Raw genomic sequence first — 27,050 nt, forward strand, 5'->3', positions numbered from 1 at the left:
CCATTTTTTCCACCTCTTTCCTCTCTTCCATTTTTTCCACCTCTTTCCTCTCTTCCATTTTTTCCACTTCTTTCATCTTTCCCGTTTTTTCCACCTCTTTCATCTTTTCCATCCTTAGAATCTTTTCCATCTTTTGATTTCAAATCTGACAGTTTTTCAGAACTGTTGTTCTCGGTCAGTTTAAACTCTGGCAATATTTCTTTCAAGAACTTCCAAATTTTGTCCAAATATCCTTGGCTTAAAAATAGATATGTCAACATTTAGTTTTTTTCCAAACGAAACTTTTTTCTCTTTATCTAAGGTGCACTTGCTAGCAAGTAGGTCTTACAAATGCTATTCTGTTTCAAGTATCATTGCAGCTGTTTAATATTTATTGAACTCTTATTTTTATATTAACATTCAGAATGGAAAAGAAAGTATTTTAAGTTTTTATATAGTATGCTCATCCCAGAAGAGCAATTTTAACAGTTATTAATTTCATAATAATTCTCACTATACTAATTCTTATGTATCATTGAGATAATTAGATTGCCTTAAAAATCTTGCCCCAACATGTTAGCCAATAATTAGATTGGCTAACATGTTGGGGCAAGATTTCTAAGGCAATATCACTTTGATAGGTTGTCAGACACAGGCCATAATCCAACAGAACATCAGATTTAATGGTTGTCCTACCCTAGAAACTCCCCATTATGCCCCCAACATGACCACACTCCAAATGTTGGCAATAGCAGCAAGCTATGTTAGGAAAGTCCCAGCAAAGTAAACTAGTTAGATGATCTGCCTTGCCCAACTGAATTATGTACAAAACAAGTTTCCTAAGTTTGCTATAATTTGTAACTCCTCTTTTTCTGTTATAAAAATAAGTTCTATAATCCACTCCTTTGTATCTGACTACTAAGAAGTCAGATAATTTGATTTGTTGGCAACTGCTAGTCTTGCAAATACATCATTATACTCGGACGCTTTAGGCCTCAGACTTCTCTATTTCAGATCTTAAATCAACACAGTACAAAGCCCAGACTTTCTACCTGGTTGGCATTCAAAGCTTTCTCAGTTCTAATTCCATTCTATCTACCCAAACTTCTCCCTTCACTCCAAGCAATCTAGTCTATTGCTCTGTAAAGAAATCTACACCATATTTTGTTCGTTATCGTATGACTTCAAAATGTTGAAAAAGAGTGTGACTTCTTTAAAAAAAAAAAAGTTGGATAATCCATCTATATCAGTACTGAGTGAATAAATTAGAAACAACTAGGGGCAAATATAGTAAGGTAATAGATTTCCTTTAATGAGCAGTTCAGAGGAGAAAAAAAAAAGAAATCGGAGGCTTGGAGCCGTAGGTGGCGGGATAGGAAACTGAAAACAGGAGAAATTAAGAGCCACTTGAAGACAATTAGTGCTCAGAGTGAGTATCTAGGAGTGATTAAGAAAGTATTCCATGGGTCAGCTAGGTGGCGCAGTGGATAGAGCACTGACTCTGAAGTCAGGAGGACTTGAGTTCAAATCCGCCCTCAGACCAAACACTTGACACTTACTAGCTGTGTGACCCTGGGCAAGTCACTTAGCCCCAAATTGCCTAAAAATTAAAAAAAAAAAAAAAAGGAAAGTATTTCACACCTAGATGTAATTTATTTAAAACAAGTGTGTGTGTGTGTGTGTGTGTGTGTGTGTGTATACACCTTTTTCTGAAAGGGCCAAGAATACTGCAAAAAGCTACAAGTTTCTGACCAAGAAGGTCAGAAATCATTGAAATGTCCTGGGGTGGTCCAAAGACAGGACACAGACACATAAGGAAGTATTTAGAACTACTTATTAAAATCCACTGGAGAAAATTATGGAAAACCATTCCAGTGTCTTCGCCAAGAAAACCCTATGGACAATAATGGCATATTATGGTCCACAGGGTCATGAAGAGTTGGACAAGACTGAACGACTAAATGAATGAAGGTACTAACAGAATAATTAGATTTAGGAGTGCTTTTTTTTTCTTTTTAACCCTTGCCCTTATGTGGTTATATATTGTGATTTATAAGTGGAAAGTATGGTTAAAACAACATTATAAAGACTAACAACTCTCCTCTCACTGGCTCTGAAGTCAGAAGACCTGGGTTCAAAGATTGCCTCTGATAATTTACTGCCTGTATGACTTAGGAAAGTCATCTAAACTCTTGTGCTTCAGTTGCCACATCTGTAAAATGAGGGAATTGAATTAAATGGTCTCTTATATCTCTAAGTCTAGAATTTTGTGATCCTATTTGTACCATGTATATTCCCACTCCCAGCCTATGCATAGACCACTTTTCTGTAGTTTTCTTCCCCCTCTTTGCTTAGTCAAATCCTACTAATTCTTTAAGGCCTTCCTCAAATTTTATTTGCTCAATAAAGCTTCTCTGAGCTCATGTTTTATATTGACTGTGTAATATGGATTTTAATGATACAAGATCCTCAATGACAGTGCAGGTCTGTTGTAGATGTTCATTAATTCAGGATGTCCAAAAAAGAATTCAGTTCCTTTGAACCTAACTAATCCTTTCTCCAAACTTTTTGTTTTCATTGGAAATATTACCATTCTTCTAGTCACCCAAGTTCACTTATTAAGTACTTCTGTGCAAAGTATTGTTCCAGGTACTGGAGGTTCAAAGAAAAATAAGCATCTATGGCCTACACCATGAATAGAAATAAAGGGAATATAAGGAAAATTGAAGAGGGATTGAGCACTAATAATTTGGAATTATTCATAGAGGAAATGGCATCTGAACTGATTGTTTAAGTAAGACAAAGATTCTGAGAGATGGAGACTAGAAAAGAGTTCATTCCCAGAACAGGACAAAGAGAAAGTACACAGAGTTTAGGTAATGGCTAGTAGTCTAGCTTTGCTATAATGTAGAATTCATGAAGATGAATAGTATGAAATAAGGTTAGAAAAGTAGGTAGGAACCAGACTAAGCAGTGGACTTAGATGCCAGGCTAAGGAATTTATACTCTGTGCTTTAGAAAACAAAGAATTACTGAAGATTTTTGAGCAGGGGAGTGCATTCCCAGTCTGTCTCTCTGCCCATCTTTGTTCATCTGTCTCTCTCATACATACACACACGTACCCTTTCTCCCACTTCCCCTAATTAGGTTCAATATCCCATGTTACTATTCTTGAGCTCAGGTTATCTTACATTTTTTGGTGCTTTGAAGAATTCCCTCAAGGGAACTGATGTATTTGTTCAGCTAACTAACCCCCTGAGATTTTTACCAATCATCCTGTTCAGAGAAACTTCCTTCCTTCTTACAGGGGTAGTGACTAGACCTATGATTTCATTAATGGAGAGAACTCCCAGACAAGGCAGTTTCCTCAACCAATGCAGGTCAGCACCTTCTTTGCAACTTAAAGCTTCAGAGAGTTTCCTAGAACACAAAGAGGGTAAGTGATTTGCACAAGGTCAAACAATTAGCATGTCATCCAGACTTGAACCTAGGTCTTCCAAGTTCCAAGGCCAATTCTTCATCCACCACCTCATGATGCCTTATGGTTACCGACTAAATAATTTATTTAGATACTAACCCTCCTCTTCAGCCTTGTAATAATTTCTCTAATTATTTTTGGTTTGTCTATAACAAACCAGGAACCCTTTTGCAATACTATGCATAGACAAGATAACAGTATACCATTAGACTCTGCCTTTTCTTTCTGATTCTTGTCTTCTCCAGGCTAGTTTACTGCTTCCTTTATCTTCCTACTCCTCCTGATTCTCCAAGTGCTTTCCTTCTTATTACTCTTTTATTATTTGTTTCCCATGTCCTATTATATACATTATCTCTACCAGGTATGGCAAGTATTTCCACCAGTGATTGGCAATGACTGGGTGATGGCAAGGTCATTTACATAACAGGTCTCAAGCCACAAATTCATCTTCATTTTTTTCATTCTCCCTCATCTCCCCAAAGCCAATCAATAACCAAATCTGATCCATTCAAATTATATGACATCTCTCACATCCCTCCAATTCACATGAAGACAGTTCGACCAGACCTTTGCATCTGCCATCACACATGAAAAAAGTTGCCTATCATGTCTCTGCTTCCATCCTCTAACTGCTAATCAGTTGTTTCAGGTATGTCTGACTATTCATGACCCCATTTGGGGTTTCCTTGGTAAAGATATTGGAGTGGTTTGCCATTCTCTTCTCCAGTACATTTTAGAGATGAAGAAACTGAAGCAAATAGGATTAAGTGACTTGCCCATGATCACACTGCTAGTAAGTGTCTGAGGCCAGAGTTGAATTCAGGTTTTACTAACTCCAGGCCCAATGCTCTATCCACTGCATCAGCTAGATGCCAAAATAATCTTAATGCACACATCTGACCATGTTATTTCCTTTAGATGCCTTCTTACCTCCAAAATAAAACAAACTTCTTAGGAGGAGAGATACATACCTATCTTATTTCGGGGGGGGGATGTGGGGAGGAAGCAAAAGTCCAGGATGAGTTTTATATACCTACTGTACTGGTACAGGACTTGAGTGATATCAAATCAGTCTACAGGCCACTATCTATTGCTGCCTTTTACAATTTTACTCAATAAACCTTTAGAATCCCCCACTATATACCAAATAAGCTTCTCAGCCTGTCATTCTAAGTCCTTCACAATTCAGTCCAACCCACCATTTTAACCTCAGAATTAACAGCCACTGAATTAAGAAAAATGACAAAACACAGGATAATTATAGGGACTTTGGAGGAAAAAATCATGCCAATTCACTTCTCATAGAGCTATTAATTGGTTCAAATGTTCCAAAAAACAGTGTGAATTATTATTCAACAAAAGTAACTAAATTGTTTATTCTCTTTGATTTAGAGATCCCGCTACTTGGAAAAAATATGCCTAAAAATGTTCACAGCTGCATTATTTGAGATGACAAACGTTAGAAAATAAAAGAAAACATCAAAACATTGGCTCAATAATAGGAGAATTGCTAAACAAACTATAGGAAGATCAATGAATATTACTTAACCATAAGGAATGACAAATATGAAGAATTCAAGGAAATAAAGGAAAGACTTTATTGAATGATGCAGAAAGCAGGAAGCCAAGACAAAAGAACAACATACACAATGAGTTCAGCAATACAATTAAAATCAACAAGAGGCAAAAAAAACCAAACAAACAAACAAAAAAAAACAAAACAAAACCAAAGGCATACCAGGAGGAGAAACCTCAAGGAAGATGCACATCTCTCCATTTCCCTTCATCATTTTACACACGGAAACAATGAGGCTCAACAAGGAAGGATGACTTATTCAGAATCACACAGCAAATTAGTAGGAAAGACAAATCTAGGGCTCTCATCTCATGATTACTGATCACCATACTACCACCAATACCGTTAGCGTTTCTAACAAATATGGAGGAAGAAGATACCGGAAAACATTAAACCTCAATAATCTGTACATTTTTACTTTTTAAGAGTATTCCTGCTTTATTCACTCTATTTGTACATACAGTCAAGTGTTGTCTTTTCCTAGTTGGAAGTTTTTTTTTATTCTATCTCACATTATGTCAGTCAAGACAGTATCTCTTTAAAGCACTGACATAGCTTCCCCTAAAAGTTGCTAATGGTAGCCGGCAGGGCTGCTCTCTAAGTGAGCACTTTACTTTATTCCTTAGAACATCTGAGAATTCTTTTTTTCTCATAGTAAAAGCATTTCTGTATCTATACAGCCTGACTACTTAATAATCAACTGAGATTGAGTTGGGGTTTTTTTTGGTCTCTGTGTTGAAGCAAATTAAGTTTATTAAACATAGGGAATTAAATATTAAACATAGTTAATACAATAAAATATAAATATATAAATTATATATTAAATATAGTGAAATAAAACAGGGAAGAGTTCCTTTTGTTGAATAATCACTATTGTTTTATCATTCATAAATCAAATATTTCGGTAATTATATCACAGTATATGAAATCAGATGCCTTTATATTAAATTTCTCAAGGAATTTTTAGAAGTTCTTAAAATGTTATCCAGCTCTTGGCTGGTATATAGTAAATGCTTAATAAATGCTTGTTGACTAATTGGCCCACCAACACTATTCAAAATACAACCTTTTTTGAATTTTATTCTTAAAGCCTTTTTTACTTAAAAAAAAAATCTTTCAAGAAAAGATAAATTACTAACTTAATAAACAAATTTACCGGAGAGGAATGACTTCTGGTAACCATCCTGTAAGTGCATGAAGAACTGTGAATTCCCCTAACTCTCTTTGGTCAGCCATGTGGATGCTAGGAAAAAAAGACAAGTTTTGTCACGTTATCAAAATATCAAAATTTGGACAAATATTTAAGGAACAAGAAGTCATTATTAAATAACCCTTTCCTAAACATAATGAGGAAACTTTATAATGCCCATATTAATTGCCAATCATAGTTTATAAGCATCAGACATTGAGACTAAATAAAATGAAATTTTGTCAATTGATATAGTCCTATGAAAATATCCAAATATTATATAAGGCCCACAAAAAGAGAGGGAGAAACTCATGGAACTTCAGAAAGAAGCCAGCTCCTTCACTTTTCTTCAGCAAAAAAGTATCAGTGGTGCTAAAATTTCTTTTGGCATGATTTCAAATTTAATTTTTAATAATATCTTAAATAGATATATTGTTGAGATGACTTGGAAATGCTCATAATAATCAAACCCTTACATACATGACAATGACATTTAAATTTCACTATTTTACATTAAGAAACAAAGAAATTTTCTAGCTAAATTTCAGTTTCAGGGAAATTGGAATATTAACTGAAACTATAAATGAAGAAAAACGAAGTCATATAAATAAGAAGAGATACCACGGAGGAGCCACGAAGTCAAGAAGATATGGGCTCAAGTACTATTCCTGACTCATACTAGTTTTGTGACCTTTGGGTAAGTCACTTAACCTCTCAATGCTTTAAGCAATGCTCTAAATGTTTAACTTACAGAAATGCCAACCTGTATTAGTAGAGGGAATTTCTTCACCCAGGAGTTCCCTATCATAATGAAATCACAAGTCCATTCCCTGTCCCTAAGGAACAGAACATATTTCCTCCCCCAAAAAATTTATGCAATCTCAAGGCATTACAAATCATTGGTAACATTAACAGGCTACTGTCATAATTTTTGTAAAACTTGTCTCACATCCCCTGAGTCTTCACTTCCTAAGTGAAATAAAAGTAATCCTATTCTTTATGCTCAGAAGTTACCTATATTTTATTTTGACATACAGAGGTAAGGAAGAAAAGTGTCACTATAATTTTACAAGTTATTTATTTGATGATGAATTAAGCCAGTGTCTGAATTATCTGTAGAAGCTACTGACAGAGTAAGGAATTTGGAAAATTCACGATCATTCCCCTAGGACAATCAAATACCAGAATGTTCTACTATGCTACTGTTCGGCAGCCACTTGAAATCAAATTCTCCCAATGTGCTTCTCAAAGAAAAACAAACTACTTATAAGGATTCAAGCTGGGCTTTGAAGATTTGTTTTAATTATTGGTCTTACGGTGTTCACATTCACAGTAGGTCTCTAAAGCTACTGTATATCATTTGCAGTCACTTTAGAAATAATTAAGAGTCTTTGTATGCCATTAAAACTGGATTTTTGGTTTGTTTTTATAGAAATATTGATAGCTTATCCCTTCAACATACTCAACATTTGTGAGCTTAATGATGGCTTTAGCTAAAATCATTGGCCAAAGTTCAACGTCACAAGTTGTGGCTGGAAGTAATAATCTATTCTCTTCATCAAATGGTAGAATGTCATCAACAGTTATCTTTCTCCAACAACCCTAAAAGTAAGAAGAAATTTTAAACATGTGGTGAAAATTTTAAAAGTCAGCATCCATGATAAACATACTCCCAAGAATTTTTAATTATTTTAACCAGATTTTATAACACTACAGAAAAAATTAATTACTAGACTTAGATTTTTAACAGATATTTTATATTCTTGCTACAAATAATTAGTATCACTAATTAAAATGCAATGGCCAATTATGACTACTATTAATATCATGGCTATTATAGGCACCTGTATCTGAAAATATCTAGCACCACTTCTGTTGAGAATTTCAAATTGCTCAGAAATTGAAATTTTGCTTAATGTATATTCAAAATGTAGGTTGGGTTAGGGGCGGATGTGAGTGCTGGGAGAACAAACATCAGTGTAATCACATTGCAAAATAAAAAGCCAAAGAGATGTACAGTTGAATTTTAAATAATGCCATTAATAATTTTGTCAATTACAAAAAATATTAGTTTGCAGTTTTATCCCATTCTACAATGATCAAATCTTTTGTATTAAGTTTGAAAATGTTATGACAAAATAGAGCTTTTGCTTAAAGGACCAACTATATTCATTAACTTTAAAAAAATAGGAATTAAAATGGTTTCAAAGAGAACTAAAACATTGTACTACTAAATGATAAGTATAGGTATTACCTAAAGAGCCTAATAGTTATTTTTGCTCATTTTAAAATTCAAACTTGAGCAAGTACTTCTTATTTCTCACTCTGTTAGATTCAAGTATGCCACTCCTACCCTAAAGTAAATTATTTCTGTAAGTAATGTTTCTGTTTCCTAAATTCATAAATAATTTGTTTGAGGCAGCACAGCAGAGCAGACAGGACACTGGAGTAAAGCCAGAAATATTGGGATTCAAATCTCACCTCAAAATGGACAAATTACAACCTCTTTATGCCTCAGTTACCTCATCCATAAAATGAGGGGGTTGGACATGATGACCTCTTAGGTCCTTTCCAGCTCTAAAGCTCTAAACCTGTGATCTTATTAATATTCTTAAATTTTTATCTACACCTATATAACAAGATTCAGGGTATGAAATAAGTATTTCTATGACAACATTAATTTTCGTACATAAGAGTAGCAAGTGTTGAAATTATGTTTTAACTTGAGAAATTAAATGACAAATATACCAGCACCAGTCAGTGTCAAGGTCAGAAGTTGAGCTAAAATATTTTAATCACTAGATACCATGTTCTCTGCACTACTCTGCAGTGACTCATGCTGCTCATATTACAGCTGTTCATTTACTGTATGCCTACAATTAAAAAGAACTGAACTAAATGCTGTGGGGGATACATAGAATAAAAAGATATCTGCAGCCCTCAAAAAGTTTATAATATAGGGGAGAGAGAAAACATGCACATAAAGACAAAATAGTGCATGAAAAGCACATAAGAAGTGCTATGATATACTATAACTGACCAGCAACCTTTCATGAATGGATGTGAGCCAGAACAGACTCATCTTAGGCCATTCCTTAGGGTACTAGCTATGTCCAGACCAAAATGGTCAAAGAAAGCAGCTGCAATCACACGATACACCTATAGGGATACAGAGGGGACATGTCCAGCTGGCTTCCCTTCCCATATTGGAGGAATTCCAACAGAACACACACGATGAAAATGTCCCTGGAAACTAGATTACCACAGGGACCCGAACAAAAGGAATAAGACCTGCTACAGGTGAAGAGACTCAATATTTCAATACTTGAATTTTAGAATTCTTAACTTTTTTTGTTTGTTTTGTGGACTACTCTCATAATAATTTTAAATGTATATTTGAGGAAAATAGTATCTTGCAGTTGGTAGTTAGTGAATTTATTTAATTTTTTTCCATCCAAACTCATGGAACCCCTGAAATCTATCCATTGACCACTTGGGAATTTGCGGACTCTATGATTTCATCAATATGGGTAATCTCTATATGGCAAAAATCACAATTAATTCATGCTTTCTTGTTCTATTCAACTCTTACTCATATCTTGCCATAAACCCTTCACAAGGGAATTTACTCAACATGCTTTCCTTTAGGACTTTATTATACATGAGAATTTGGGCTATCCAACTGCTACTCCTTACTCTTTCTAGATAGCCAGCCGGCCTCCTTTTAAGCCATTTGTATCTTGGAAAATACTATGCTAATTCTTTATATAAATTACCACTGATGGCAAATCCTATAGTCCACTTATACCACCCACAGACTACTTCATTGCTTTTTGGGTGACTTAATTTTAATTCCTCGGAGATTATAGTACTCTATGACTTGTTGCTAAAGAGTATGGTAAGAATACTAATGTTAAAAAGATGGATTTTAGCTTCAGGGAAAAGCTTGGAGTTATTAAAAGCCTTGCATAATTTTCTAAACGCAATCTTGCTTACCCTCTTCATTCTATAATTCTGGGCCCAGCTCACTGCCTATCTGTGGTGTTTATCCTTGATATATATACTAATAGACCTATCTAATATTAATAGGCTCCAAAAACTCTAAACAGCTGAGAGTTCCCTAACGAGGGGTCCCTTCCTCCAGTAACAAAGGATAATCCCTCCCAATATGCCAATCAAAAAGGCTATATGCCCAGCCTTGAATCTGGTCCTCTATAGCCACAGAATGAACAGCTTTCACTACACTATCTCCTTTTAGTAACCTTTAGAGCATTAAGATAACTTTAGGAGACACTGACCAAGCATGGCTTCCACTGAATCTCTATACAAAGACTCATCCAGGGAAAATCATAAGGTGTTTGCCAGCCTAGACTTCAAATAGATCTAGTTTTGCCACAGATGCATAAAGAAAGTGGGGGGAGGGGAAAAAGAACTTTCCCATTCAACCACTAACCCAGACACCATAGAAATGAACAAGTATGAACTAAACACAAGGTACTAAAAGTAACACAGTGGTAACAATCCTGGACTTTGGGCAGAAGAATTCATAGGATCATAGGATAACAAATTTAGAACTGGAAGGAATTTTATAGCTCATCTAGTCCAATCCCTTTAATTTATAAAGGAAGAAACTAAGGCCTATAGAGGTTGTGACTTACCCACGGGCACAAAGCTAATAAATGTCAGAGGACTGATTTGAATTCAGTATTCCTGACTCCATATCCAACCCACTATCCATGGTATCATGCTGCCTTGGTTCAAATCTGGGCAAATCACTTCAGCCCCATCAGTTTCTTCCTTTACAAAATCAGGATAATAATACCTGGAGGACATACTTCACAAGGTTTGTTGTAAGGTTCAAATGATATAATGGAGATAAAATGCTATGAAAATCAAAAGGCATTTGAAAAGTGTCATCTATTTTAATTAATAGTCAAGTGAACATCTGATCTTCACTAGTGAGAACTTCCTTCTAACAATGCAGTTACAATCCATCTATGCCTGTTCATCTTCTGTGAGTCTTACACGTGTCTTGTACGTACATGTCCTCCAAAAAGTTCACCACACAAGGTCCAGCTGATATGCTAGAGAGAGGCCTTCCTCACTTTCTCCCAACATTGTGAAGGGACTAGTAGAGGTAACTTCACCTGTCACCTCTCATTCTTGCCATATAACCATTCCAGCTTCTCTTTCTATCACATAATTCCTTAATAACCTCTTTTACTCTGGTTTTTCTGCTGTGTTTCTCATTGGTTTATATTTTGCAACATGTTCCCACCCACCATGCATGTGTGTGTGTGTTTCTGTGTGTGTGTGTACATATATATATATATATATAGATAGACAGACAGATAGACAGATAGACAGATAGATAGATAGATACATAGATACATAGATACATATATGGAAATACATGGAGATGACCATTGCCGCCTTATCAAAAAAAAACCAACAACCAAGATTTTTAAGGTGCTGTTTTGTTTTGTACTATGAAGTCAAGTGCTTTTCTTAGTTAGAAACAATAAACACAAAATCTACTTGTTGTCAAAAAATATACTTACTGAAAATGCCCTTAATTTGTGTGTAGGTGACCATCACAATTCTTTTTTTCACAATGGAAGACTAGGCATATAGACAGATAATTATTGATGCTCTGTCAGTCACCTTTCAGTATTAATAAGGTATTAATAATAACTTGTTTCCACACCTTTGGCATCTTCCCTTCCTTCAGATCCCTTGTATGTGAGACCCTCAATACCCTCATAATAGTATTCCTTTCAGTACAGATCTCCTTTATATAGACTTGGTCTTCTCTATTTTTCCCATCTCTGGTTTCTTTAGTGCTATTTTTAACTCCTCTATAAGAACATCTAGGATTTTGATGGTAAGGTCCAAGTATGGTGTTTCCATTGCCCTTAATAAAGAAAAGTTAATTAAAATGTTTCAATTTTTTTTCAATTTTAATTACTTATAATCCTCTTTCCATTTTAATCCTTGAATGCCGTTGGAATGATTTGCTTAATTGGGTTGGATATGTTATCAAGATTTCTTTAAACTGGTTTTACCATCCACTCTTCTATTTTTTATGAAATGTTCTTGCTCATAAAAGTCCATTATCCTTCTTTGTAATATAGTTTATATTCTTACTTTCCATTGCCTTTGGCAGTCATCTCTCTCCATTCAGCAAATACGTGAAGTGTTTGCTAAAATGCTTTCTGGTGAAAGCTACTTGTGAGCTTTTGTTCTCTCCATTAATTTGCCACAACTGATTTTGGTTTAACTTCTGAATCAAATTATTTTAATCAGTGTTGTCATCTCTGCTACCTATTTTAAAATTTCTTATTGTTATTTCATCTCATTAGTCTCATCTTTTTATGGTGTTCAGATAGAAACTGTCCTGGGACAAGTCACTATCCTGCTATTATTCTTTCATGTTTTATGTTCTTTTGAAACATTCTTTTTTAATGTTCTATTACACAGGTACATAAAAAACATTTTATAGATAAATATTAGGATATAAACATCCTTTATAGGTTCACTTCAGGCATCCTCAGTATAACTCCAGCATAGTTAGAACAATAGAAATATGTACAACATGCTACTCTCATATTATTTTGTTTTCCTCTAATAGGTCTTTATATTTTTAAAGCTTTTAATTCCATGTAGTTTACAGATTATAAATATATTTGGCATAATTACAGCCATTAAAACATTTATTTTTATGCATTTATCACTATTATTAAATATTAATCTCATTGACATCATTGACACGTAATAGAATGGTAACACAGGGTATCCTTCATTTAAAATATACTAAGTGGATTCATAATCTTATTAGTGTGTGAATACTCCTTTAACCAGGACAGACTATAAGACACTCACTTCTCACTTTTACGATTCTTACATATTCTCTCCCATAAATATTCCTTAGTTGGAGTTGGAAACCTTCCTCTGGCTTTTTAAATATTTGATAGAGACCAGTACAATACTCAGGCTATCCATTTGTTATCACTCACTGACTCCTGATCCGCCTCCTTTTCTGGTCATACATATCCTTGACTACACATCCTTATACCACTTCCTGCTGGAGTTTACTCACAGACTGTAAAATATTTCATGGTCTTTCCACTATGCTTTGTGTCATTTATGATTCTTCTGTCATATCACTGCTAAACAGATTGGCTTTGACTAAGAGTCATTCTCAGCTAAATGATCAAAGGAAATTAACATACAGTTGTCAAAAGAATTACAAACTATTAACAATCATAGGAAACATTGCTCCAAATCACTAAAAATAAGAGAAATGCAAATCAAAAGAACTCTGAGATTTCAACTCACACCCAGTAAAAATTGGCAATGATGACAAAAGATGGAAATCGTTAATACTGGGCAGGCTATGGAAAGATAGGAAAACTATCCATTACTGTTGGGACCATTAATTGGTCTAATCATTCTAGAAATATTAATAGTAGCACTTTCTTATGGTAGCAAATAAATGGACAGCAAAGTAGATTCCACCAAGAAGGAAATGGCTAAACAAATTGTGGTATATGAATGCAACAGAATATTACTTCACTGTAAGCAACAAGGAGGCACATAATTAGTAGGGGGGTGAAAAAGAAATGCTCTTTCAAGAAGAAAAAAAGGATTGGCCTGATTTTAAAGGAAACAAAACAAAACAAAACCTGGCTCAGATGTACTCAAAGTAGAATTCTTTCAAACTTTTCATGAACAAATAATGCCTAAAGATGGTGGAATTACATTTTTCACTTTCTAAAATCAGTGCAAAAGGCAAAAATTCTTTATAATCAAAATTATCCTATTCTCCCAGTAGGTCTCAGGGATGAACAGTTTCTGGCATGAAGGAACAATGGAGATATGAGGAGTCTGGAAATTAGATCCATAACTTTAGGATAAGAATTGGTTCTAAGAGCTAGGTCATGGCCGGGGGGAGGGGGGGAGTAAGACAGAGATATACAGCAAAGAAGAAATTGAGAAGTGCCTTCAAGGCTCAGCTCAAATGTCACCTGCTCCATGAAGATTTCATTGATCACCCTAGTTGTTAATGTTTACTCTTTTCTCAAACAACTTTCTATTTTTCCCCAATAAAATGTAAATTCTTTGAAGGTAGGGACTGCTTCATTGTTAGTACTTGGTATTATACCCACACTTAATTTAAAAAAAAAAAAACAAAAAACAACTAAAGTTTGTTGAGTTAAATTGAATGGCAACCTTTCACCTGGAAGCAGGAATGCGTAGCAGGGACAGGGACAGAGGCTGAGAAATAAGTATCAAGTCAGTGATTCATTTCCAGAATCTGCCTTTGCCAATGGCCACACAACTGCTACTCTATGACATGACACCAGTTACACCAATGGTCATGCTGGCAATATTTTTTAAATGTATTTTGGTGCATGTCAACTTACCATCCAATAAAGTTTAACAACATATTTTCCATAGCTATTATATAGAGGCATATGCCCTTTCACTGCCTTGCATAGAGAATATATATGTTCCCAGGGTTTCCAATTTAGAACAGGAGGATCTGTGGGCTGGCTTAAAATATTTCCATTATATATCTTCCATACTGAATGTATCTCACTGATAATCCATCTCATCAGCTAAAGACAAAAAAAAAATTAATATTAAATAGTTTTTTAATTAAAATGCTACTAAATTTAAAATGATATTTTTCTAAATACATCTAAAATGAATTTTTAAAATAGATTATTATTAATATATTATTATGATATGATATGTTATTTTTCTAAATTGTAATTAAGAAAAAATTTTATGGCTTCTGATTTGTCTATACATATCTGTCTCCCAAAATAAAATGCTATTTTTTTAATTATAATTTTCTAAATACATTTTAAATGTATTTAGAAAATTATAATTTATAAAAAATAACATAATGATAATATATTATTATATTTATATATTATGAGTACATGTGCATTACAATTAAGAGTAGCATGTTGTTCTAAAACATATCATGCAACTGAAAAGTTAAAAAAATAAGGAGGGCAATACTGGTGTATAATAAAGTACAATTAAAAATTAGAAGAAAATGAAAGACAAACACAAAGGCATCATGAAAACTCAGAGTACATATGCAATATGTACTGTTATGTATAATATATAATAATAATACTATGTTATTTTTCTAAATTGTAACTGTCTAAATATATTTCAAATGCATTTAGACAGTTACAATTTAGAAAAATAGCATTTTATTTTGGGAGACAGATATGTATAGACAAATCTGAAGCTATAATAATTTTAGAAAATTAAAACTTAGAAAAAATAACATTGAATGACCAATGAAATAGTAATATTTAATTTCTGTGCAACATATTGAATTATGAAATAATTTTCATAAAGAAATCTAGTAACTTAAATTTAAATACTAGGCTTGGTTTTCTTACTTTTGCAAATATACATATATTTTTACAGGCACTAATAATTATTAATTAGCTTAAAGGCACATTAAGATCTCTTACTATTTTATTTTGGAAGACAAACATGAGTAAACAAATCTAAAGCCATAATTATTTTCTTAAGCAAGTTAAATTTTGGAGATCAGATTTATTGTTCTATTGTAGTCAGTTTGAAAAGGGTCCTAGACTAAAGAGTATGACAGAATATAAGACCACAGGGATGTTTAATATAAATTGTATATGTTGTGTTTCAGATATAAAAATGATGCTGCTGTACACCATCAATAGGACAAGAGCTGTGTATGTTTTTTCATTGTTGATGCTGGGTGGTGATAAATCATCTACTTACACTTTCTTACTGAATTCTCTTTGTTGGTAAGAACCTATATGAATAAGATGACTTTAAGATGTAGCTGGTGATTCCATAAAGCTTACTACTGGAACAAACACATGAACTTGAATTTTTAGCCTTATATCCAACTCTTCCTCATCCTTAAAAAAAAAATCTTCACTTAACCATACAATTCTCTGAAGCTATTGTCCTGTCTCTTCTCCATTTTTCAGTCAAATTTCTAGAAAATGTTATCTATATCTATTGTCTCTGCTTCCTCTCTTCTCACTTATTTTTTAGTTCTCTGTAATCTAGCTCATCACTCAGTTACAAAACTGGTCCAGGTCACTTAAAAATATGGATGACTTCCCCTCTACACATACCTCACTGCAGATTATATGTCCATTTGCTGTAAATAAGTCAAATGAGATTTCATCTTTCACTACCACAGGAGTCTGAAAGATAAAAAATAATGAGATTATTTAACAATCCAAAATCAACAAAAGTTACAGTTAATATTTATCAGAATGTTATAAAAATTATAATGGTTAATGATCACCTTGTCAACATGAAATTTAATCAGTTGTTTACATAAAGACAAAAATGCAAAATACAAAAACCTATTTAATATGTCTCCTGAATTGGATCTGTAGTTCAACAAACATCTGATATGTAGGAAATTCCTTTTTTTTTTCATCTATAATGAAAAGAGAAGCAAATTACAATAGTGGACAGAGGACTAACATTTAAGTCAGGAAGAACTGTGTTCACATGCTACCTCTGATATACTAACTATGTGACCTTGGACATTTTGCATAACCTCTTAAGTGCCCAATAAAACAGAAATCTCCCATCTAAACCAGTAGCAGTGGTCTATAACAATGAACACACAGATCTAGACCCACCCAGAGCTCCCAAAAGAAGTTGATAATATTAATTATGACAGATTACTAACACAAACTAAATTCCACTTACTTTTAAACAGTCAATCAACAGATTCACATCTGGGTAATGGGCTAGAAGGATGTCAATGTCCTTGATAACAACTGAATAACTAGAAAGCATGGTGAGTTTTAGGGAAAGATAATGAGGTTTGTTTTGGATATGTTGAGTTTAAGATTCATATATGTCAGGCAATTTAAAAGTCAGTTCATGGAACAGTACTGGAGTTCAGGAGAAAGACTAGAACTGGTTATATAGATCTGTAAGTCACTTGCATAGAAATGATAACTGAATTCTTGGGAGCTAATGAAGTCACCAAGAAAGCAAGTATACAGAAAGACAGGAAAGCAGCCCTGGACAGAGCTTTGGAGCAAACCCATCATTAAGAATACAGAAGAAGTTACCAGACAAGTGTGGCATGTACCAGAGAGCAGTGTCATGCAAAATCAGAGAGAAAAGAGTGTTCAGGAAGAGATGGTGGTCAACGGTACATTATAAGACACATCACAAATATTTGTTGATTGGTTGATTAAGGAAAGAAGAATTTTCCTGTCAAGAGGCTCTATTTTTATATTTTTGACAGGATAAAGAAACTCTGATCTAAAGCTTATATGTTTATATTATTAGTCTGAATGCTTAATGTGAATCTGAGAGTTCTTTTAAGAAAAGATATAAGACATATTATGATATTCCCAAGAAAAACCTTGAAAGAGGGCATGAGCTAAAGAGAATTTATGAGTAACCACCTGAGATTTTATATTATCTTGGGGAACTAAAGCCCAGTTGATACATTGGCCACATAAGAAATAAACTGCAACTTCACCCTGTTCAAATTTTTTGTTATATCAGAAATGTTATTTTATAGATGCTAAAAAGGACTACACATCAGAGGAAAGCTCCAATACTATCATTTCACCTTGATTAGTCACATAACTTCTTTGTTATGGTTGTTCTTAAGTCATTTTTAAACCCTGTCCAACTCTCCACGACCTCATTTGGGGTTTTCCTGGCAAAGATATTGAAGTGGTTTGCCATTCCCTTCTCCAACTCATTTTACAAATGAGGAAACTGAGGCAAACAGGGTTATGTGACTTGCCCAAGGTCACACAGCTAGTACGTGTAGGAGGCCAGATTTGAACTCATGAAATTGAATCTTTCTGACTGCAGGTCCAGCACTAACCACTGCATCATCTAGCTGCCCCTCAAAACTTCTTAGGTTTCTGATTTTCTAAGTATATAATGTGGACAATAATATGAAATTATTAACTGGGGGAAAACATGCAATCCTGCTACAACCTAATGAACTAGTATTTGATTAGTATGCATAGGGAAATTGATGCATTCAAACTGAGACTTACAGAACTGGAACACACAGAAGAGTTAAGTCTAATAAGCACTGAAAAAAATAATAAAACAAGCAAGACTTAAAGTGACCTTATAGGTACAATGAAAGTCCTCCTGAGAAGTGACAATGAAAAATGCTGTCAATCAAACACTCTGGCGTCTCCTCAAATAGCAGCTCAGTCTACCATATTGACACAAAAACTCTCTTAAGAATATAAATAAAATCGAAACTGCCTCTTGGCAGTTGAGGCAAAGGAAAGATATAAGAGCAATAAAGCAAAATAAATAAAATAAAGCAAAATAGGCTATACATCACCTTATACTTTTAAATTTTCAAACATCAAGGAATAATAAATATGTGGATTATTTATTCTTCCTGACTACTGGAGGAAAATATGTATTTTCTTATCACTAGAAACCAAGAGTTTGTGTATTTAGAGGAAACTAGGTACCATAGTGGAGAGAGCACTGGGTCTGGAGTTAGGAAGACTTAAGATCAAATCTGACCTCAGACACTTACTAGCTGTGTGACCCTCAGCCAGTCAATTAAGCACTTTCTGCCTCAGTTTTCATATATATAAAATGAGGATAATAATAGTATCTACTTCCCATGGTTATTTTGAAGATCAAATGAGCCAATATTTGTAATGCACGTTGCAAACTTTAAAGAGCTATGTATATAAATATGTATACATATATATGGTAGCTATTATTATTATTATTGTTGTTATATTTATATTTCTAATACTATATCCAAGTTGTTGATCAATACACATTATTGGTTATGAAAACAATGCTTTGTACCTTGTTGATCAAAACTTCCTGTGGACGTTTCCATGAAAAAATTTTTAGTGATGGTGGCATTTCGATCTTCCCTTCAGGGTCATCAAACAAATGCTATTACAGGTAAAAAGAGAAAAGTACACATTAGGGAATGAAAAAGTCATTAACAACCACTGAAAAAGGAAACTTTCTTTTGAGAGGCAAAATAAATTATCCAGAGACTTGCCAAGAGATGTTTCAAAAATCAAAAATTAACAAATCAGTAAGTAAATTGAGTTCTTTAACTGAGTGTGCATATAATAACCCACCATTTATTATCAACAGTGTATGAATAACAAAAATTAAAGGACAAATATTTAAATTACTGATCTTGATAAATTTTCTATTTCCAGTCATGCTCTATTCTTTTCAATAAAGAGAAGTCAAAGGACTTAGGTTCACAACCTCCTAGTCACTTACTACTTGTACTTGTTGTTTAGTCAAGTCCAAACCCTTCACATCCCCATTTGGAGTTTTCTTGGCAAAGATACTGAAGCGGTTTATCATTTTCTTCTCCAGCTCAGTTTACAGATAAGAAAACTGAGGCAGAGTTACATGACTTGCCCAGGATCACACAGTTAGTGTCAGAGGCTAGATATGAACTCAGGAAGATGAGTGCTCCTGACTCCAGGTCCAGCACTCTAATCACTGAGCCACCTAGATGCCTGCTACCACTTATTAACCTTGGGCAAATCATTTAACCTCTCTGGGCCTTGGTTTCCCTATCTGTAAATTAAGGAAGTGGTCAGAATAAACGGTCTGTAAAGTATTTCTCAGCTCTAAATTTGACCTGATAATTCTATCATTCATTAAATTTATAACTAAATGTGATTCACATGGCAAGACTTTTCATATAGATTCATGATCATCAGAAAAAATTCTGCTAGGTGTAGATGTACATATTAACTAGAATGTCTCCAGAATATTCTCTCACATGTCAATATTTAGGATTTTATCAAAACTATGACATAACTAACAGTTGGGAACTATTAAGCACCTGTTGAATACACAGTATTCTACGCAATTCATCCTTGGATTTATAGCATTCAATGAACAGAACATTGTTATTGCCTATAATTTTAGAATACCATATTAAAATAATAATAGCAATATAGTGCTTACTATGTGCTATACACTGTGCTAAGCCCTTAAAAATTATTTTATTTGATCCTCACAAAAACCCTAGGAGATAGATGTTACTTTATCCCCACTTTACATATGAGGAAACTGAGAAAAAGAGAGGTTAAGTAACTTCCCCAGGGTCACACAGTTAGTAGGAGCCAGAGGCCAGATTTGAACTCAGGTCTTTCTGACTCCAGGCCTAGTGCTCTACCCACTATGTCACCTAGCTCCTCAGTACTTATGACTGAAAATCTGTTTATTAGCCTAGGATGTTAAAATTTTTTCTGAGGTTCTAGGACAGAATTTCTCAACCTGAAGGGATTCTGTGACCTTATTTAAAAAAAAAAAATACTTTGATAATTGTATCTTAATTCCTTTGTTATCTTATGTTTGTAATTTTATGCATTTCAAATCTTATGAGAAGGGGTCCACAGGCTTTATCAGATAGCCAAAGGGGTCCATGACACAAAAAAGATTAAGAACTATTCCTACAGAAGAGCTAATGTTAAGTAAGTTGCAGCTTAAATACATTTTTGAATGCTGAGCTCAACCTGGCAGCCTGAACAATAAGGTCACAGATGTTTTTGAAAGCAAGAAAATATTTAAAGGAACTATAATTTTATTAGTGGGGATCAGTCATTCAACAAACATTTATTAGGCACTTACTATATGCTTGGCACTGTACTAAGCACTGAAGATACCAAGGCAAGCAAAAATACAGTGTGAGTACCAAAGCAAACAAAAACTGCTTCAAAATTTGGATAATTTTGAAATGATTCTATGGGAATATTTCAAAGGGCCTTCCTCTTATCTCTGTAGACTAAATGAAACTTATTAGATAATCTTCAAGAGCAGCTGAATTCAAAAAATTAATCACTCTGAAGGCAACCTGGTGATGGGTTGTTCCTAACTACCATATATCACTAGGTATATAAGCATACAATAAACAAAAATTTTTAAATGAACTTGAAAATGAAAATCCAGAAAGCTTATATTCCACTTACCAAAATAGGACTTTTTCCAGATTTATCTTTTTCCTTTGCTCCTTTTCCTCCATCCCACTTTTCTGCATTTATATCTGCTTCACTCCATTCTGGCCAAATTGAGAATCTTCCTCTTTTTACTTCAGTCAAACCAGACTGTGTGCTACTCCCAAAAGATGACTGACTAGAAAAAGAAAGGTAAGTTAATTAAAAACATTTGAAACTCACAGAAAATAAAGGGACTATATTACTTGAAAGTCCTATGCTTAAATACATACTTCAGAAGAATAACTATGGCTCAGATAAGTCTTAGAGATCCAGAGACTTAAGAAAATCCCTAGGAAAACAACAAAGAAGTCACTGGAGATGCACAGATGTAGCTACATATTTATTAATTCACTGTAACTACCTATTTACTAATTCAAAATTATACTGATCCAAATCATACAATGTTATTATAAACTTCCAAGACTTTTAATAAAACATAGGGGATTTGAAAAGGTTCTGACCTTGACTGCCTCTCTCTTTCTCTTGATAATTTTATCACTCTCATAACTTCTCTCTATGAAGATGATTCCCAAGTCTACTGGGTCACTGAAAACACCTCCCCAGAACTCCCATATTTCCAGTATTTCCATCTGGCTGCCAAATATCGTTACCTAAATGTTAACTTCATTGTCTTACAGAATCATAGATTATTAGAAGTCAGTGTAGCATAGCGGAGGAAAGGGCTAGACTTGGGAGTCAGAAGATTACTTACTACCAACAGGACTTTGAGTAGGTCACTCAACATCCCTGGGCTTCAGTTTCCTCATTTATGAAAAAATGGTATTGGACTAGATGACCTCTAAGTTCTTTTTCAGCTCTAAACCAAAGATCTCTTGATCTTAATTCAAGGGGATTTGCATACTGTCTCCACATTAGATTGTAAACTCCTTGAGGGCAAGGACTGTCTTTTGCTTCGTTTTGTATCCCCACTGTTTAACACAGTGCTCTTGGCACACTGTGGGTGCTTAATAAATACTGATTGATTGATAGATGAAAATGAAACATTACAGCTGGAGGAGAACACAGGAATAAATTGCACAACCTCCTCATTTTACACATGGAGAAATGACGGTGGTTAAACACCTTGCTCAAAATCAGCCAACTAGTGACAGTGCCAAAATATAAACTCTAACTTCAAGTCCAGTAAACAGAACATCAAACAATATATCTGAAACCAAACTATATCTACTTTCCACAGACCCCTCATAAAAAATAAAAAAGCATATTCCCATTTTATCTCCTCTGTTCCTGTATGTGACACCATCATCCTATCCTGTTGGTAGTATAGTATAATGGAAAGAAGGGTAAATCTGGATAAAAAATTTTGTGATCTGAATGGCAATCATTTAAAAGTTTTTTTTTTTTTCTCTTTTTAGGTACATATACTACTGAAGGAACTCCTACATTTTAAAAGGAATAAAAAATCTATTCTAATTAACCAAAGGCAATCTTTCTTTTTTCCACTGGTACCTCAAATTCCTAGCTAAATTTTTTTTTTATTTTCGAGGGGGTGCTTAAAATTAATTTGGATGTTAGGAGTAATGAAAACCCTTCAATATCCAGTAAAGAGTAAGCCCATCTATAATGTAATATTTTTAAGTCATGATGTGGCCCTGTTGATCCTTTGGTCTCTATAAATAGTTGTCCATTTTAAAAGATGGCACTACAGAAAGTAATTTTGATGACTACCAAAAATTGTTATTAGAAAGTATTCTCGGGCATTCTACTTCCAGAATATTGTGTGAAAGAAGGAGGAAGGGGATGAGAAGGGGAATAAGTTTACATAGCAAATGTTTTACATTTCCTAAAAATAAAACATAATGTTTTACATTATATTTTTACAAATATTATCTCATTTGATCCTCAAAATTGCATTACTTGTTCAGACACTGGTGTTCACAAGGGTTGTGTTGCCCCCGCTCACCTCCAGTCTTCCCACCCTGAACCCCGTCGTCCTCATCTTCACAGTTGGTCCTGTCTCTTAGCACTGAAGCCCTGGCTCTGGCTCTACTATTACCTCTTCTGTCACTACCACAGTCCCCAGTGTCCAGCCTAATATTGTCAGTTAGTCTCCACTACAATAGCAGCTCCTCCTAGTGTCTAGAAATACACTGCTGTATCTCTTCCACCACGTGGGGAAGGAAAGAAAGGGCTGACCCTTCTCCAGCACCTCCCCCATCACCTTCCTCCCCTTCTGCTCTTGAGGGTGGTCCCCTTTCTGCAGCAAAATAGGACACTGAGGATATCTGCCCCCTCCAGTTCCTGGTACACCTAAGGCCAAAGATTCATATCACTCTAGTTCCATTTCTCCTCAGCCTATCCCCAAATAGATTCCTCCTACAAAATCATATTCTCACATTCAAATATAAATTCTCATTCATGTTATTACATTTTGGTTTGGGGAAAGGAGTGGTGGCCTCAATCCCTGAGCTGTCTTCAGATAGGTCCCATTATACAGACCCCTCCCCAAAATAAAACAGTTGAGTTTGTAAAAATAAGTAAACAAATGAATGAATAAATAAATAAATAAATAAAGCCAGCAGCAACAGTGCTATGGCTCACATCTCAGGCAAAGAGAAGGGTCTTGCTTAAGGCATTAATCCCAACCTGCAGAAGAATAACCAAGGCAAGAATCCCGGAAAAAATGGAAACCTAAAATTCTGCCACTGGAAACCAACAGAGATGTCTAGCTGACTGACAGGGACAGAGTCCAGTAGCAAGTCTACTCTCGCTCAGACCAAAATGCAGGTCATGAACTTGCAGAGCCTAGACCAGGGGGCAAAAATCAGACTTCACCTTGGATCAGACAAGAGTACTGAGAGCTTGCAATTCCTCAGACTGGCCTTAAGATCCTGGAATAATGCAACACAACACCCCAAGAAAGAAGCAACAGAACCAGCTGAGACTTTCCCTCCAAAAGTGCTGCAGAATGCAGCCTAACATTAAGTCTGAAGTCAGAGAATAGTTTGGAAGAATGGGTAAACAAAAAACAAGAAACAAACAAAAAAACAAAAAAACACCATAATGAACTACTTATTGTGTCAATGATGGTCAAGAAACAAACACAGAAGAGAATGACTCCAAAACATCTACAAGAAATGCCTCAGAGAAAAACACAGCTTGGGTCTAAACTCAACTAGAATTCCTAGAAGAGAAGAGCAAGATTTTTTAAAAAGAGTTAAAAATATTTATATAAGTGGAATGAGAGTGCTTGAAGGAAGGAAATGGACAAGAAATGAAAGCTACAGAAGAAAGAACTAGAAAGGAAACCAACAGCTTAGCACAAGAGGTACAAAACCTTGCTCAAACAGCAAACTCCCTGAAAATTAGAATAGAGCAAAATGAAAACAATGAGGTAACATGAAATATTCAAAACAAATTCAAAGGTCAGGAAAAAAAGAAAAAAAAATAATGTGTCTCATAAAAAAAAAAAACCCTGACCTGGAAAACATATCGAGGATAAAACATTTGACAGATATCACGACCATAACAAGAGCCTAAACATCCTATTTCTTTTTTTTTTTTTTTGAGAGGCAATCAGGGTTAAGTGACTTGCCCAGGGTCACACAGCTAGCAAGTATCTGAGACCAGATTTGAACTCAGGTCCTCCTGACTCCAGGGCCAATCTGGCTGCCCTAGACATCCTAATTCAAGAAATCTTAAAACTGCTCAGATCTTTCAAAACAAGAGGGCAAAGTGAAAATAAAAAGAATCCACCTGTCACCTCATGAAAGAAGTCTCAAAAATTCCAAGGAATAACAGACAAAATCCAGAACTTCCATGTAAAAGAAAAAATCCTGCAAGCAGCCAGAAAGAAATGTCAAATACCACAGGCCAATAGTCAGGATCACCCACAATTTATCAGCTGCCACAGTATAGGAACAGAGAACTTGGAATATGATATTCAGGAGAAAAATAACGTGGGCTTATAGTCAATAATAACTTAACCAGCAAAACTGAGTAAGATGCTGCAGAGGAAAAAACAGATCTTTCATGGAATAAAGGTCTTCCAAGCATTGCTGATGAAAACACCAGAGCTATAGAGAAACTTTGAAACTCAAATACAGGAGCGAAGAGCACAATACAAAGGTAAAAATGAATGAACAATGATTAAAGACTAAATAAATAGAAACTGCTTATTCATTCAAATATGCTCATTCAAATATGTCCATACAAATACAGGGAGATGACACACATGCCTCCTTTGAATTCTACCATCATGGGGGTCCACAGAAGAATCCAAATAGACAAGGCCTAGAAATGGTTCTGTTATGAACTTAAGAAAAGAATGAGCAGAGAAAGGAAGAGAAATACACTGGGGGAGGGGACAAAGGAAGATTAGGGAAAATTATCGTATAATCAGAGTGTACAAGTAGGAAGATATGGAGGGGAGCAGCTGACCGATTTGATGTTCACTCTCATCTGAACTGGTCAAAAGAAAGAAGAATACAGACACAAATGGAGCTGGGTACAGGAAACATTTCATTCAACAGAGAAATAGGACAGAAAGGAAAGAAAGGGGATGGAGAAATTAGAAGGAAGGTAGAATAAGGGAGAGATTCATCCTAAGCAAAACAAACTCTAAGTATATACAAAAATATTTATAGCACTTTTTGAGATGGAAAACAATGAGACTCTGAAGGAATTCCCATAAATTGGGAGATGGATGAACAAGTTATGGAATATCAATGTGACATGCTCAACTCTTATCAGCACAACAACCAACTGGGATTCTAGAGTGTTAATGAGGAAATATGCTATCTACCTTCTAATAGGTGAAGGATTCAGAATGCAAAATGAGAAATTTTTTTTGTATGTGGCCAACATGAAAATTTGCTTTAACTAGACATGTTTTAATAGGTTTTGTTCTTCTTGTGTTCTCAATTGGGGGGGGGGGGGGAGGAGAGAAAGTGTATCTTGGTTGATTAAAACAAAAGAAAAATATTTCAAAAGGAAAGCTAAGTAAAAAGATGGGAGGAAAGGATTGGGCAGCATCATATATGAAGAAATTATGTTCATGTAAGGAAATATAAGAAACTAAAGGGAGAAGCATGGTTGGGGCAGCTAGGTGACGCAGTGGATAGAGCAATGGCCCTGAATTCAGGAGGACCTGAGTTCAAATTCGGCCTCAGACACATAACACTTACTAACTGTGTGATCCTGGGCAAGTCACTTAACCCCATTGCCTAGCCAAAACAAAACCAAAAAAAAAAAAAATGGTGAAGAGAACTTGAGTGAAGATCAACAGAAGTAGAAACATAACGAATACTGTCATTTGGCATATACTACAGGCTACCTGGACAGAAAGAAGAAAATAACTTCATATATCCAGGATAGGATAAGCAAGGCATGGCTAGACAGCAGTGTGTCTGAAAAAGAGCTAGGGAAAAAGGGAAATGGACTCCAAGAACATTATGAGTCAACAACATGGAAGTCAAAAAACTTAATTTGACTTGTCAAGATATTAGGAGACACCCTGAGCTTGGCATAACAACAATCCTTTTCACTCATCTTCTGGATGATCTCAGCCACAGAAAAATCCCAGAATTTTTTTATGTAATTATTGTATTGCTTTAACCAGCACCAGATGTTCTCCGAGCTTGGACAAGCACCTGCTGTATTCAAGTTCTGGTCATGAAGTCCTTCTATGAATCAAACCTGTCTCATTGTTGCTGTTACTTCTCATTGTCAGGGCTACAGTTCACTGCATAGCCACTGGTATAAGAATTGGGATTTCCCCACATTGCCTCGGGTCCCCCCACTAAGGGAGAGACTCTGGCACATATCTAATCAGCC

At 34.9% G+C, this 27,050-nt stretch overlaps 1 protein-coding gene across 1 annotated transcript in view; it reads right to left on the minus strand.

Moving 5' to 3' along the window:
• The window catches only part of ADGB (androglobin), a 219,694-nt gene that overhangs the window by 161,835 nt on the left and 30,809 nt on the right, over positions 1–27,050 (minus strand). The window contains exons 2-8 of the mRNA XM_027850678.1: positions 21,228–21,390; positions 19,084–19,176; positions 16,377–16,448; positions 14,649–14,843; positions 7,685–7,824; positions 6,190–6,276; positions 68–237 (exon numbers count right to left, since the gene is read on the minus strand). Coding sequence (XP_027706479.1) covers positions 68–237; positions 6,190–6,276; positions 7,685–7,824; positions 14,649–14,843; positions 16,377–16,448; positions 19,084–19,176; positions 21,228–21,390 — 920 coding nt within the window. The remainder of the gene's footprint in view (positions 1–67; positions 238–6,189; positions 6,277–7,684; positions 7,825–14,648; positions 14,844–16,376; positions 16,449–19,083; positions 19,177–21,227; positions 21,391–27,050) is intronic.

The sequence above is a fragment of the Vombatus ursinus genome, unplaced genomic scaffold (genome assembly GCF_900497805.2).
Source record: "Vombatus ursinus unplaced genomic scaffold, bare-nosed wombat genome assembly UNPS02009132.1, whole genome shotgun sequence".
NCBI lineage: Eukaryota > Metazoa > Chordata > Mammalia > Diprotodontia > Vombatidae > Vombatus > Vombatus ursinus.